The 14,238-nt window shown below is 50.2% G+C and overlaps 2 protein-coding genes and 1 pseudogene across 3 annotated transcripts in view; 1 reads left to right on the forward strand and 2 right to left on the reverse strand.

Moving 5' to 3' along the window:
• The window catches only part of LOC131394247 (ral guanine nucleotide dissociation stimulator-like), a 216,051-nt gene extending 202,898 nt beyond the window's left edge, over nt 1-13,153 (reverse strand). The window contains exons 1-5 of the mRNA XM_058525461.1: nt 12,863-13,153; nt 12,518-12,621; nt 12,287-12,346; nt 11,538-11,753; nt 11,061-11,163 (exon numbers count right to left, since the gene is read on the reverse strand). Of these exons, the coding sequence (XP_058381444.1) occupies nt 11,061-11,163; nt 11,538-11,753; nt 12,287-12,346; nt 12,518-12,621; nt 12,863-12,878 (499 nt within the window). The 5' untranslated portion in view covers nt 12,879-13,153. The remainder of the gene's footprint in view (nt 1-11,060; nt 11,164-11,537; nt 11,754-12,286; nt 12,347-12,517; nt 12,622-12,862) is intronic.
• The window catches only part of LOC131394245 (peroxynitrite isomerase THAP4-like), a 344,748-nt pseudogene that overhangs the window by 148,732 nt on the left and 181,778 nt on the right, over nt 1-14,238 (forward strand).
• Nucleotides 6,603-8,637, reverse strand: LOC131394250 (ral guanine nucleotide dissociation stimulator-like). 2 transcript variants are annotated; one of them, XR_009216091.1, is made up of 3 exons: nt 7,779-8,292; nt 6,998-7,418; nt 6,603-6,659 (listed from the first exon to the last, which is right to left on the reverse strand). XR_009216091.1 is itself a non-coding variant. In XM_058525465.1 (3 exons), the coding sequence occupies exons 1-3, from the start codon at nt 8,489-8,491 to the stop codon at nt 7,116-7,118; spliced, it is 420 nt and encodes a 139-aa protein (XP_058381448.1). In that variant the 5' UTR covers nt 8,492-8,637; the 3' UTR covers nt 6,719-7,115. The 2 variants fall into 2 exon arrangements, 1 of the variants encoding a protein (XP_058381448.1); XM_058525465.1 differs by lacking the exon at nt 6,603-6,659 and adding an exon at nt 8,408-8,637 and having other exon boundaries at nt 6,719-7,418; nt 7,779-7,811.

Genomic DNA, 14,238 nt, shown 5'->3' on the forward strand with positions numbered 1-14,238 from the left:
CAAACAGTCTTGACTACCATATTTTAAAGTAAGAGCAATTATAGTTATTTAGATGAGCTTCTTGATCATTATTGCAGAGTAATAATTAGGCATACCATTAAATATCATTTAATTGACCTAATTAAATTTGTTGTACCTTATAATTGATTAGAAAACTAAGTTTAGTTTAGAGTTTCATATTCACCAAATCTGTTAATCTACTTACAACTGCCATGTGCCTCACTCCTCTTAGAAGTGTATCTTTGGCCCATCACAAGATTTTAATGAGTGAAATCATCATAAATTAAGATAATGTACTGTCTTTTGGATGATAGGGAGGCATATGGGTCCATTTTGGAAATATGCCCATCTGTCTTTGCTCCCCATGGGAAGTTTCTGGTCACTAGGTCTCCAGGTGGCTTGCACAAGCCCTAGGTCTATAATAGCTTGGTGCCTCTCTTTCTAATTGGGGTAGAAATAAAAGAAGTCAGAGAGACTTATTAAAGTTTTGGTTGCAAGAAGTCTTCTATGAAGACCATCCATGCATATTGTTCTGGGTAGCTCTCTTCCTAGGACTACTAGTTACTTAAAGCGCTTGTCAGGAACTGTAAAAGGCCTGATATTTTACCTTACCTGCAAGCTAATAACTCAGCCTACCATGGCCTTATAGATGTTGGCAAAAGACATGAGACCCATGGGTCAGAGACAAAGGACTTAATGTCACAGCAATAGCAGTGGCCAGAGTATCAGCATTTGCACCGGTTCACTAAATCCCACGTCCTACAGGGTGATACACAGTGAGCCAGGTGACATGCAGTGGTTTGCAAGAACTCAGAGCTTAAGGAACTCAAATCTTTGATAATGGGCAGGAAATCTGCTGACCTTTGCCCCAGGGAGGGGTGTTATTTCTATTATACTGGGCAGTAAGCAAGCCTGCCCTTTGCTCCAGAGGAGGTCACTATTTCTGTATTCCAAGGCTGACAGCTCTACACACATCCTTGAAAAGATAACCTGGTTTTACTGGCTTTCAAAGATAAGCTTGAATGAGAATCGATCATCATTCAGTTCTTCTGTTTCCTTTATTGAGATTGTGCAAATATGCTCTTTTCTCTGTAAAGTTCACTAACTTTATTCATACATAGGGGATGCTTTGGTTTTATTTATTAAGTTGAAATTTTCTTATTAGAGCAAATGATGAAACTATTATGGGTTGGATCTGAAAGTATGCTTTTCCAGGAAAATGTGAAAGATCAGTGTTCACAGAACTTTGCCACAAGGTGCTCATGGCAACTTAAATGATTTTAATTTGACTACTGTTTTGTACAACTTTCTTCCATCTTACTTCATCCTCTCTGCTTCCAGTAACTCTCATATGGGAATGGGGCAGTCTCAGGGATTCACTGAACTCATTTACAATATTCAAATGGTTTTCTCTGTTATATTGTTTTTATTGAGGTAATGATGACATACAACATTATATTAGTTTCAGGGGTACAACATAATGATTCATTGTTTGTATATATGTTGAAATGATCACCACAATAAGTCCCGTTAACATCCGTCCCCATACATAGTTACAAATTTTCTTCTCTTGTGATGAGGACACAGTGTATTTCAAGGAGCAGAAGAATTAACGATTATGTCATACTTTCCCATATACAGCTTGATGGATTTGGACATAAGTATACACCCTTGAGACTGTCACCACCATCAAGGCCACAAACATATCCATCACCTCCCAAAGTTTTCTCTCAACTCCTTTTGTACTATTATTCTGTGGTAAGAACTCTTAATATCTACTCTATTAGCAAATGTGACGTATGCAATACAGTCTTGTCAGCTGTAGGCACTATGCTTGTCCTATATCTCCAGAACTTATTTATCTTGATAACTGAAATTTTGTATCCTTTGACCGTCAGCTCCTTATTTCTCCATCCCCCCAGCCCCTGGTAACCACCATTCTAACCTCTGCTTGTATGAGTTTGACTATTTTAGATTCCACATATAAGTGAGTATTCGCCATTCTCTGTCTGCCTTATTTCACTTAGCATAATGTCTTCTAGGTCCATCCATGTTGTCAAAAATGGCAGAAATTCCTTCTTTTTTCAAGGTTGACTAATATTCCATTTCTTTATCCATTCATCCATTAGTGACATTTAGGTTACTTCCGTGTCTTGGCTATTGTGAATTAGCTGCAATGAACATTAGAGTGCAGGTATCTCGTTGAGACCTTGATTTCAATTCCTGTGGGTATATACTAGAAGTGGGATTGCTGCATCATATGTTAGTTTTCATTTTTGGAGGAAGCTCCATACTGTTTTCCATAATGGCTGTACTAATTTACATTCCCACAAGGGTTCCTTTTCTCCACATCCTCACCAACATTTACCATCTTTAGTTTTTTTGATAATCGCCATGTTAACAGGTGTGAAGTGATAGCTCATTGTGGTTTTGATTTGCATTCCCTGATTAGTGATGCCGAACACCTTTTCATACACCTATTGGTCCGTTGTATGTCTTCACTGGAAAAAGTCCATTCTGGTGCATTGCCCATTTTTTAATTGATTTTTCTTTTTGTTATTGACCCAACACAAAAAAAAGAGAACAAAATTGTCAGGCATTATGAGTGCTTCCCAGTTGATGCAGATGGTTTTGTAATTACAATGGTACCAAAAGATAATGTTTCGTGCTTTTTCTCAGTTTGTTATAAGACCAGCAGTAGCTACGGCATGGCAGATAATCGGGATCTTCTTGGCTTGGAGGTTTACAACATAAATGAGTGGTAAGGAATTTTTTTTTATTCCAAGGAAATTATTGAGATCATAGTGCATGGAATCCAGGATTGATAGGTGTAGGAGGAACTTACGGTGAGGATCGGTGATCTGGCAATACTTCTGATCTTGAAGGACAGGTATCTACTGTATAAGTGTTTGAATAAAAGTATTAGAGATCAGGAATTTGTGGTGAGTGAATATGTTTTCTGAATTATTTACTTTTGACCATAACCATTTGGATTATATGAACATCTGGGATATGGGAGTAAGTCATTAACAAGGGGTGGTTGATAATGTCACTATTGATTTAACTTTTATGAACACCAAGTGGTCAATGGATTAAGAAAATGAGTAGTCAGAAAACACAGAAATGGTAGGATTTGGGATTTAGTAAATGTTTGGGGACCGACTGTCCTGAGAGGGAGTGTCAGGACTTGTGTGGTTGAGAGTGACAAGGACAAGAATAGAATAGAAACACACTCAAACAAGGAGGGGTGTTAACAAGATGGGGGAGGAGAAATGATCTGGAGTAGCCTTGAGTTTTGACCTTGAGCTTTCTGTTCTTGATGCAAATCTGCCTGATGACATCCCGGGACACAGGTCGGATTTATCCCCAGTGGATAGAGGGAGGGTGGAAGTACAAAACAGCCAGGATAATTGTCCTAAAAAGGCAGGCTTCCTTTATCATTTGACCCAATTTCATGATTTATTTTGTAAGGTAAGAGGAAAAGAAGGATGATAGTCACGTCTTCACAGAGGAAGCAGTGTAACTGTGGTAACCAGTCTAAACCAAAGCCTCGTTTAAGCATCTCCATCCCTTTGAGGATGTCCAGTGACATATTCAAGAGGCCGGGTACTAGAATCCCATCCCATTCTGGCGGTGACGGGTCTCTGGGAGGACGCTTTGGACCAGCGCCACCAGGTCTGCTGGCCCGAGAGACTGCAAGGACTCCAGGCCTGCAGCAGTGCAGGACAACGGGTAAGTCCTTTCAATCTTGCCAAAGCGTTGGAAAAACTTGCACCTAGTCACACAGGTGAATCCCTGCCAGGTGCACTCACAGGTGGTCTGCACTCCAGGTCCCATGCCCACTCCTGCCAGTCTTCAGATTTGGCAGAGGTGATTCCAGGAGCTGATCTGGGCATTCCACAGCTCCACTGCCAACAATTTCTGGCGACTGAGGAAGGTATCAGGAAGGAGGAAAGGGCAGTGAAGAGCACAGGAGAGAGACTGGTGATAGCACGGATGGCAGACAGACTTGCTAGCGAGGCAGAGAAAGTGAGGGGCCAAGAAGGACCTCCTGACAGCAGATGAAATGGAGCAGCCACCTCAGTGAGGTCTCTTGGCAGCATCCCTAATATTTCCTTGCTTTGAGATCTTGAAATTTTAAAACATACCAATACGTTTCTTTTATTAAACTCTGCTGCGTGACATAGAAAATATAGACTGTGGTTTCTTTTTGAGGTGAGAGGTTGAGTTTCAGGTGAGGAGAGAAAGATCTTCCTTTTTCATGCTGTTCTCTCATTTTCTTTTACTATGCACATTATTTATTTTTACTTTCAAGTTAGCAGCGAGTTATCAACGTCACGAGATGATTCAGTTTTTCCCCTCACAGTCACAGTAAAACCTACTTAAAGTGGATTATTCTTTTTGTGTAATATTCCAATAGATTCCAAAATATTATTTCAAAAGCACTTCTATGTCTATATTCTCAAATTAGATATTTACTTATAAGTCTCCATTTTTATGGTCTTTGTTGCATGCTAATTCAGAGTTGCATCTAAGGAAATACCAGATTTCCCTCAGTTTTTTAGATCCATATGTGTTGGAAGTTTGATTCATGAAGATGGACATGGCAGCTGGGGGATCGTGTTATTATCAAAAGAGGCCTTTTCAGCATCAGTAATCTGACAAGAACCCACTGCTTGTTGGGATTTAATTGTCTATTTGTGGGATCAAGCTTTTGCTGTTGGCACTTCTCTTTCTCTTTGGAGGGAAAGTACAGCCTTCCCATTCTTTCCATTACCAAACCACTTTCCTGGGTGGCTGTGCCATGTCAGGAAGAGCCTGGGATGCCGGGAACCAGGATTCATCCTCAGCTTCTGGCTGTCCTGAGAAGGCTTCCCTGGCAGAGTCCAGCCTGTGTGTCTGGGTGACACTTGCAGCCATCAGAAAGGAAGGGATAGCTCACAAGTGCCAAGCGATTCATCTAGCCCTTGTCTTACAGGGTGTTCCCAAGGGTAGAGGTTCAAAATGCCACTTGGTAACCCTTTGAAAGCTGCTAGTCATGGGGTGGGTTCTCGGTGTGAGCTCAGAGCAGTGTCTATTCACCACCAGATGGGGAGCATTTCAGTATTTTAATTGGTAAGGCTGTGTTCATGCACATCCATGGATCATCAGTTCCGTGGCATTCCCTGCTGGACCCCCCCACACCCCTGTCATACCTGATCTTTCAAAGCTCCAAACAGGGTTCACACCCCAGCAGGTGGTTGTAATGTAACCACAGCACAAGACTGGGGAAAAAATCACAGACACCCAGGCTTGACACACTTTAAGGGCTCGGGCCCAATTGCCCCATTTTGACGAGTTTGGAACACCAACACTGAGTGTGTAAACTGGAGGATTGTCCAAGACCATGGACCTCAGAAGAACACGGGCTCAGAAGTCACCTTGGACAGCAAGGGACAATGTGGGGTCACTGACTGGCCAGGATTATGGTCCCTTATCCTGGCAAAGCAGAGCTCACTCGGGATCCATCAGGCCAAGCCAGGGAGGAGGCTGGGGGCCTTCTAGGGAATTTCTGCCCTAAAGGGAATTGCATAAGGAAGGCAGGGGTGCTGAGAATCCTAGTTCACAGGGAGCAGTCATGTTTATGGAACAAGGCCCAACAGTAGCCTTAAAAGCTGCATCAGAAATCGTTCCTCCTGGATACAAATCAAACAGGAAAAGGAATTCAGAGTCCTGGACAGGCATCCCAACAGGATTCAAATCTAGGTCAGGGGTGAATCGGGAGCCCCTAGAGGGGTCTCAGGAGGGAAAGTCCTGCCTGTCTTTAGTCCATCTGCAAATGAACTTCCTCGGGTCTTGTCCTCTCCACGTGCACGTTTTGATCTTTTTCCATTGTTTTCCCCACTTAGAGCTGATGTAATCCCAGAGATTGAACTAGAAAACAACAAGTTCCTAAAATTTGGTCAAAAGAAACCTCAAGAAGAGAAGCAGAAAACATTCCCTCTTCCTCCAGAATTAGGAAGGCAGCCCCTGTCTGTGGCACGACATGTTCCTGCAGAGTGCTGTTTTAAAGTCACTCACATTTCAGTGGTTGTTTCTCTGCCTGTGAAAGTACCTCCAACCTTTAAATCTCAGGAGAAGGGGTGGTGGGCCGTGTCTGCTCCTGGAGGAGCTGAATGATACTGAAATGAACTGGTCCTCGGTGTTAGGGGGACTTGGGAGTGTCCCCACTAGCCAGAGAAGGGGCTGGCCCTTCTCCCTTCTCCCACATACAATAAGCTGATGACCCGGAAGAGTTCTTGATTCAAGGAGAAATGTGAGACTCTGTGTCTCCCTTACATGCCTACAGAAAGTGACAGAACCACACCACAAGTTCCAGGCTGTAAAGGGAACAGGACTTTAATATAATATTCAAACATGGCATTTATTATTTACAACAAATAACTACTGTTCCTCCCCAATGGGTGCATAGGTGCTGGGGGATGTCAGGGAGCTGAGATGGGGTCGTCCCCTCTCTCTTGGGCTTCAGGGGACCCCAGGAATCAGCTTGCAATGCTCCCCTCCCTGTCAGGTGAGAGGAGCTGGCCCGGTGCATCGCAAGCATCCCAGCTGTGTCTCCGCTGCTGAGGATGGGGCTGTGATAGGCCACTGGTACGTGGCTCGGTATTGGGGCCTGGGGGCTGAGTAGAAGTGTCGGGTTATCTTGGGGGACCTCCCTCAGACTCATGGCCAACCACCCTGTCCCCACTGCACTGGGTGCTGCAGACCCTGTGCTCAGTGCTGTTAGCCACCAGTACCCCATTTGTCCCTGCCACGGGAGCAATCGTTTACTATCACCTAGTTCACAGAGGAGGAAATGGAGTCTCAGGAAGCTGAAGAGAGTCACCCCAGTCACAGGACTGCTCAGTAGTGGAGCTGGGATCCCAGTGCCAGCTATCGGACTCCCCAAGAACACGCTTAGCCCAAAGATTTACTGAACCCCTAGGAGTCAGTCACCCCGGCCCAGACACTCACTCACCCCTGAACTTGATGATGGCCGGTTCTTCTTGGCCTTGAATATTCTGCTGGCCAACTAGGTCTGGGGCTCTAGCAGGCAGGACAGGCTGTAGCTACAGTACAGAGAGGCACCTCTGAGCCTACCAGGAGCCACACCTCAGGTGTCCCCCCACTGCCTGCCCAGCAGCTGGAGTCTGGGTGTCCCAGAGTTTGCCAAGCAATAAGGACTGGGGCTGAGCAGAGGGCCACGGAGACAGGCTCTCTGGACTGGCCAACATGGAGAGTCCACCCCTGCCCTCACTCAACTCCTGCACAGCCTCAACTATCATTCTCGTTGAGTAGCTCCATGTCCTGGAATCAGGCCCCAAATCGCTCCTCCGGCTCTGGTTGTAATTCTTTGCAACCACTGGGAGCAGCAGCATCTCCCTCATGACTCGGTATTCCTGGGACCAGAGGGAAGGAGAGGATGCACACAGGGCTTGGGTGGGGGATGATGCAGGGGCCTTGTGGGGGGTGAGGTGTGGGGCAGGAGACCAGTCCTGGCAACGCACCTTCCCACCAGTTCCATCCAGGGTCTACCTGTTCTCAGAATGGGAATAATCAGCCCCTCCTCCAGGATATTTTCCTTGATGCCATCCTCCCCTCAACCAACCCGCAAATTGGATGGGTCTCCCTCTTCTCTGTTATCGAACTCTTCCACTCAATGTAAGATACAGGGGGTGGAACCAGGGACTGTTCTGCCCAGAGGGTCTCTGATTTCCACCTCCTTCACCTCCCCTGCAGGGAGTGCCACAGCTGCTCACCTCAGTCCCTTTCTTAAGGTTGATCTCATTCCCCTGGAAGGTAGACAACCAGAGTCCATCAGACAGAATGCCATAGCCTGACTAGCCCCTTATGTCCACCCCTTCTCATGTTGCACGACCGCCAGGTCCCCAGAGGGGGCGGAGCATGCAGAGAAAACAGGACTTGGACCTAGGCCGGGCTCTGGGCTCCAGAGTAGGAGGACATGGGGGGAGGCTGAGGGACCTGGCAGCACAACCCTCTCTGATGACAGATTTGGAGGCTGAGGCCTCAGGCAGAGGGGACTGCTCAGCAACTTATGTGCTGCCTGACTTGGGGGGGGCCGACTCCTCTCTCCCTCCATGGGCAGCATGGGAGTTAGAGGCTGAGTCCAGCTCAGATAAAACCTCACGCGGCTGTGCCATCAGGCAGCTCTGAGCTTCCCCAGCCTGGGGAACCGGAATGGGTGTCTCAGGTGGAGCCTCTGTTCACTCATCCTTAAGATGGGCCTGCTGCCCCAGCTCCCAGGGGCCACTGCGAGGCTCCCAGGAGAGATGTGTCAAGTGCTGAGAGCTCGGAGCACATTTCGGGGGCTCCCGCATCCCAAGGTTCAGGATCGTGGTCCTTCCTGCCTGGTCTCAGGTTCACCCACCTCGAGATAATCACCGATCGCCAGACAGAGCATAAGCAGGTCACCGAGGAAAGTGCCAAGATAGGGGACGACACCCTGTGACATTGGGGTGCGGTTGGGATGAGCCCTTGCTCTCAAGTCGACCCCCTGCAGACCTTCCCCTGAAAAGTCCACAGCCACAGCCTCCTGGCCCACCCCAGGGTTCCCACGGGGAGCAGCCTAGGACCCTTAGCAGCCTCCCCTCAATTCCTCCTTGCTTTACACCCCAAGAACACCACACTCCTCCTCCTCCTCTCCCAGGGCAGGCTTCTAGCAAATCACAGGGTATGCAGTCCCTGTCCCTCCCCACAACAAACCCATCCTGCACCAGCTCTTCCAGGCCACCCCGGTCACTTCTACTGGGGGATTCGGACACTGTGGCACCAAGAGAAATGGCCCTCCTCTCTTGATTTGAGACCTCCAGCTGGGATGCGCAGAGCCCCTCCCCCACAGGCACACTCACTTGCTGCTTCTGCTGCTGCTGCTGCTTCTCCTGCACTCTCTGGGGGTTGCTCTCCAGGGGGCAAACGTGGAGGACCCCTCCTATCAGGGTCGAGGACAGTGTCAGTGAGGCCATAGTCCCCTCACCGCATTTCTCTCCAGCACCACTCGCCTCCGACACTGGACATCTGATTCGATTCAACTGGTACCAATTCCACTCCACCCTCCAAGGTCTTGTGATTCCAGAACAAGTCCAGCTCCAACTCTCTGAGTGTAAGCTTGGGCTTGCGTCCTGGACTCCCTGAGCCTGTTTCCTCATCTGGAAAGTGTGAGAACTCCAGCTACCTCACAGGTTCTCCTGAGGACTCACTGTCGCATGACTGTCATCACTGTTCTTGCCCTCACCTCTCCAGGTGGAGCAGGCAGAAAGCTCCCACATTCTTTTCCTCCCTCTTACCTCATCACCCCCATGTGAGGCCTGCACCACACCATCACCATACTTCCATTTCCCTGATGGGGAGACAGAGGCCCAAACAGGGGCAGTGAGTTGCTCAGGGGCCACAGAGGAGAGGCCACTTGGCCCTCCCAGCCAGAGACCCTGTTCCAACATCCTCACCTAACCCCCAGCCCCACCACTGACAACACTCCTGTCCCCTGAGCTCTCGAAGCTTGGTCGTGGGCCGAGCCATGGATAGAGAGGATGTGGTGTCTTGGGAGTCTGGTTGAATGGCTCCTGCCTGCCCCAGTCCCGTGGAGTGTCTGGCCCCCAGGCTGGGACAGAGGCAATGCCAAACTCTTCTCCTCCCCAAGGAACCCCTCAGGATATTCCCCTGCACTGAACTCTTTCTTTATCCACTCAGAAACTGGACCCCCAGGGTGCCACCTCCGATCTACACGGAAGGGGGTGACAGGACGTTTTGCTTCCCCGTTTACATGAAGCTCCTAACGTCCTTTCAGCAGGATCCACTAAGAATCTATCAGTTGCCTAGACGCTACTCATAAGCCACCTGGGGTATATGTCATTGCCAACCAGGCATTCAGGTGAGACTCCTGTGGTTGACTCGAGTGACTGTTCTAGGCATCCAGGGGGGGTCCCAGAATGCACACACATCTGTCTCTGGTCCAGCTGTTCAGATCCAAAGATGGGCATCTTGTTTGTCCACCTGGGCCATGGGAATACCCTGCTGTGCCCCTCCCTGGAGCAGGCAGTTTGCCCTCCCCTTGGAGACATGGTGAAGATAGAAGGAGCAGCAGGGGCCTGGCTTCCTGAGGACAGGTTTACACTGAGGGATAAACCCACCCAACCACCCAACAGCCTGGAAGAAGCTACATCCAGCAGGATGGACGTGCATGGAAGCCAGAGATCTGCTGATGGCGCCAGCTCAGCAACTTGCCCTGGAACAGCACAGCCAACACCACTGTGTCCCATGACCAGGGCCTCCTGCCCACAAATGGCACCCCACCTGCCCATGAGCCAAACAGATCCCTAAGCTTGTTAACCTGGACAAGATAGATGGGAAAGTTGCAGAGAAAGTTCAAGTGAGAAACTATCAAAACCACAGCTTACCCAGTCACCCTCCCCCTGTGGCCCCTCCTCTCTTTGCAGACCCCCAGCCTCCACTCCACCTTGGTCATCAGTTCTCTGCTCAAGGACTCGTCTTGGCTATAGCGCTCCTTAAGTTTTTCAGAGCTCTCCCTGAGGCGAGGGGAAAGAGGGAAGGATAAATTTAGGGATAATGTGAGGGGTCTGAGTGCAAATCCTTTTCTTTGAAAATCTGAGAGATTCAAACTGCCGGGAGGAGTGCTCTCACTGGGCTCCTCTAAGGGCTAAGGTCTCGTGGGACTGGGAGGGGGTTCTCCTGTTGGTCACTGGGGTCTCCATTCGCCTGCTATACAAAGCAGCTCTCTTTTGACCACTTTCAGTTTCAACTGGGCATAGAGTTCTGTTGCTATAAACACTTGAAAATCTCCAATGTGGCTCAACCCAGTACCTGGCATTTAGAGAAACCGAGTCCTGAAGCAGAATTGGTGCACTAAGGACACCAGGAGACTTAGAGACCCACCGCTGAGGCCCAGGCCATGTTCCAAGCATTTGCTGCCACCCAGGAGTTCCCAGCTGACTGAGGGGCCAATGGCAGACATACGGGAGATCCCCCATCCACCCTGGTCCTCCTATGGAGAGGGGCCTACCCACCAGGAAACTTCCCCTGTGTGTTCTTCAGGTGGCATATGGAGGTTTTCTGCAGAGCAGAGGTGACAATGCGGGGCGAGGAGAAGTTCTTCAGGATCTTGCACTCCTGGGGAAGGGAAGAGAATGAGCTGTGAGGTGGGACGCTGGAGCCCTGCTTGCTCTAGCTTCAGTCCCCTTCTATTTAAATCTCCTCTCCTGGATGAGACAGATGCTCAGGGAGCCCCAGAAGGGCACATTTAGGATCCAAAGAGTAACACTCACAGGGAGGAGGATTTTAGCTCAACCCAGGGAGGGAGCCAGGTAGGAAGCGAGCATCCCCGCACTGGGACCTGGAGTCAAGGTCAGCATTCACCTGGCAGGAAGGGCCTAGGGACTGTGCAGGGGCTTAGACCACACACTGCAATCCTGGGAGCTGATAAAGGTGGAGAGGCCGTTCCCAAGGCTCCAGAGAGGAGCTCCACTGGGCCTCCCACAGCACACCTGGGCCACCTGGATCCAGCGCTCCACCACCCTCGCCCTGTCCTGGGCTGTCATGCTCGGGTCCCCGAGGCAGGTGGTGATGACGAGGCTAGCCACCCTTCTGAAGTGGTCGATGGTGGCCCGGACAGTGTGTCCCAGGTGCTCATGGCCGGGCTTGTTCCTCTTGCCCCAGGTGGAGCCCAGGCACTGAGAGGGCACCACCTTCCGGAAGAGCTCCTGGGGAACAGGGAGAGTGTCACCCAGCATTGCCACACCCCAGCTCTGTGTCCACAGCCCCCAAAGTCCCACAAGGGGTCACAGTTTAGACCTGGAGCTCAGGAAGCTCAGGATGTGGCCTGAGCCTTGTGAGAGTCCCTGGCTTTTCTTCTCTGTCCACCGAGAGTACCCAGCAGAGGATGACCCAGGACCCAATACTGGCAAGGAAGGGAGAGGGACATTTGCATCCAGCCCGTCCTGGCTAACTCCAAGCTCCAGATGGTGGCTCAACTCGGCTCATCCCAAGGGGGCATCTTCCAACACCCTGATCCCCCCTCTGGTCCCACTCCCCATTCTGATGCACATTCTCCCCTGGCAGCTGCAACCACGGGCCTTGTCTGTCTCCCTTGTAGTGGACTACACATCAGTACTAAGTCCTGAGGCTGTTGAGCCTCCTCAGCAGACGGTTGGGCCACCAGGCACCTGGCTGCACACAGTGAGTTCCCCTCCACCAGTGATGTGCCAGGTCCCACCCAGCTTTCCATCTCTTCTACCTCATGGAGCCGGCACAGCCACTCTGTGCAGCAGGTCCTGTTAGTGTCCACCTCTACAATCTGCAGGTGGAAAGCAAAGGCTTAGGGGTTCAGAAAGTTGCCCAGGTTGTATGGTTGGTAAGGGGTGGAGCCAGGATTTGGGCCCAGATCATAGGAGACTGGATGAGGTCTGGGGCAACGATGGCAGAGGGAAGGGCTACCCCACCCCGCGCTGAGAGCCCAGCTGCTCACCGCATCCATCACGGTCAACTGCTCCACCACCAGCTTAGGAGGGAAGGCAGTGATGTTGGGCTTCTTCTCACGCTTCTTAGCCACAGGTGGAGATGGACTTCCCACTAGAGTGATGGTCCAGGTGACTACAGCTCAGCAGCTCCCACTCCTGCTGCAGCCGATGTCGGCCCTTGCTCCAGCTCCAACACTGCTGATGGAGGGGACACTGGCTCCAGTGCTAGAGGAGGTGTTGTCAACGGAGCTGTAGCCAGCTCTACCTCCACCACTGCCCACTGCTCTGCTTCTGCCGCTGGCTGGAGCTATACAGCTGGCGCTACAGCAGGATAAAGAGAAAGATTCACTCACATAGCTGACTTTCCATGTGTCCTTCTAAACACAGGAAAGATCCCACTTCCTTTCCAGGAATAGCCAGCCTGCAGTCCCCCTTAGCCTCTGGCTCTGCCTCAGTGGCCTCCTAAACTCACAACAGACAAGGGAAAGAGGGTCACGGGAGCTCAGCTTTGAACCAGACAAGGTTACCTGCATGTACATCCCTTTTAGCTTGAAAAAGAGACAGCCCCTGACTGGTCCCACCCTAGTTCTGGTCCAACCCCATCATCTCAAGGTCCTGAGTGTGGAGGCCGTCTGCTCCTGCTCTCATCTCAGAGCAGCACTGGATGGTGTGGGTGGCCTCATGTACTTGCTCCTTGTCTAGTGAGTTGGTGGAGTTGAAACCATTGGGCAGCTACTCGACGACCTCCTGAGTGGAGTTCTGCAAAGACTGCCTGGGAGCTGGGCCAGAAGGAATCAGGGGCTGCCTGCACACTGCCACTGAGGCCAACCCCCAAGAGAAAGTCTGCTCCTCAGTTCAAGCACAGAGGGCATCCTGGCAAAGAACTTTGGTCAGGGAGGGAAGGAAATGAAGCCTCTAGGGCTCAATAACATACAAGTAGAGGAGCTCACCTTCTCATGCTGCCAGCCATGATCTGGGGTATGAACGTGACAGACCCACCAGGTTTCCGACACCTAACAACCAGCTCCTGCCCAGGAATGGCCTGACCCAGATACCCTGCCTTCCCCACTCCACACAGACACACACAAACACACAGTGATGGGCCTGGAGTGTGGGGTTGATCAGGTGGGATCACCGTTGTGTCCTGGCCTGCACTAGCCTTCCCTGGGCTCCCCCATGTTACCCTTCACTGCCTCCTGTCAGACACCCAGAGGCGTCAGGGATGAGGCCTGAGCCAACATCGGCAACAATCAAAAAGATCTCTTTCTGGGCTTTTTTGAGGCCAGATCCTCCAAAAGTTGGGATACAACAACAAAACATTTTTGCTTCTTGACTGTCTCCATTCAAGTGAGCTGGATGAGCCTGGTTACCAAAGTTCTAAGATCTGTTGAGGTCTAGGACCAAGGAGATGGGGTCATTTTTCAAGATTCTTTTACCTGGGACCCTTACCTCAATCAGATTTCTCCAGAGCTGCCCCTTGAGCCCGGGCTGATCACCCTCCTCTCTCATGTCACTTCCTGAACTGTGCACAAGGAGCCTACACAGACCTAGCAACAGCTCCCTGGAAACCTAACTCAGGTCCTTGCTTTGAGGAGACAGAGATGAATGCAGACCTCCTTTTTCTTACCAGTTCTGCATCCTGGGAAAGTCCCTGTGCCTCTCAGGTCCTCCCTAGTTTCCAAACCTGCACCATGGGGATCAGGCTAGAATCTACTTCCTAGGGACCTCA

Source organism: Diceros bicornis, chromosome 30, assembly GCF_020826845.1.
Source record: "Diceros bicornis minor isolate mBicDic1 chromosome 30, mDicBic1.mat.cur, whole genome shotgun sequence".
Lineage (NCBI taxonomy): Eukaryota > Metazoa > Chordata > Mammalia > Perissodactyla > Rhinocerotidae > Diceros > Diceros bicornis.

Bases quoted from the DNA above. Each gene is read 5' to 3' on its own strand.
- LOC131394250 (XM_058525465.1), bottom strand. From the start codon at position 8,491: ATGTCACAGGGTGTCGTCCCCTATCTTGGCACTTTCCTCGGTGACCTG. The intron at 7,812-8,407 runs GTGGGTGAACCT...TCTACCTTCCAG, and splicing joins CGATCGGTGATTATCTCGAG to GGGAATGAGATCAACCTTAA. The intron at 7,419-7,778 runs GTGAGCAGCTGT...CTCTGGTCCCAG, and splicing joins ACCTTAAGAAAGGGACTGAG to GAATACCGAGTCATGAGGGA.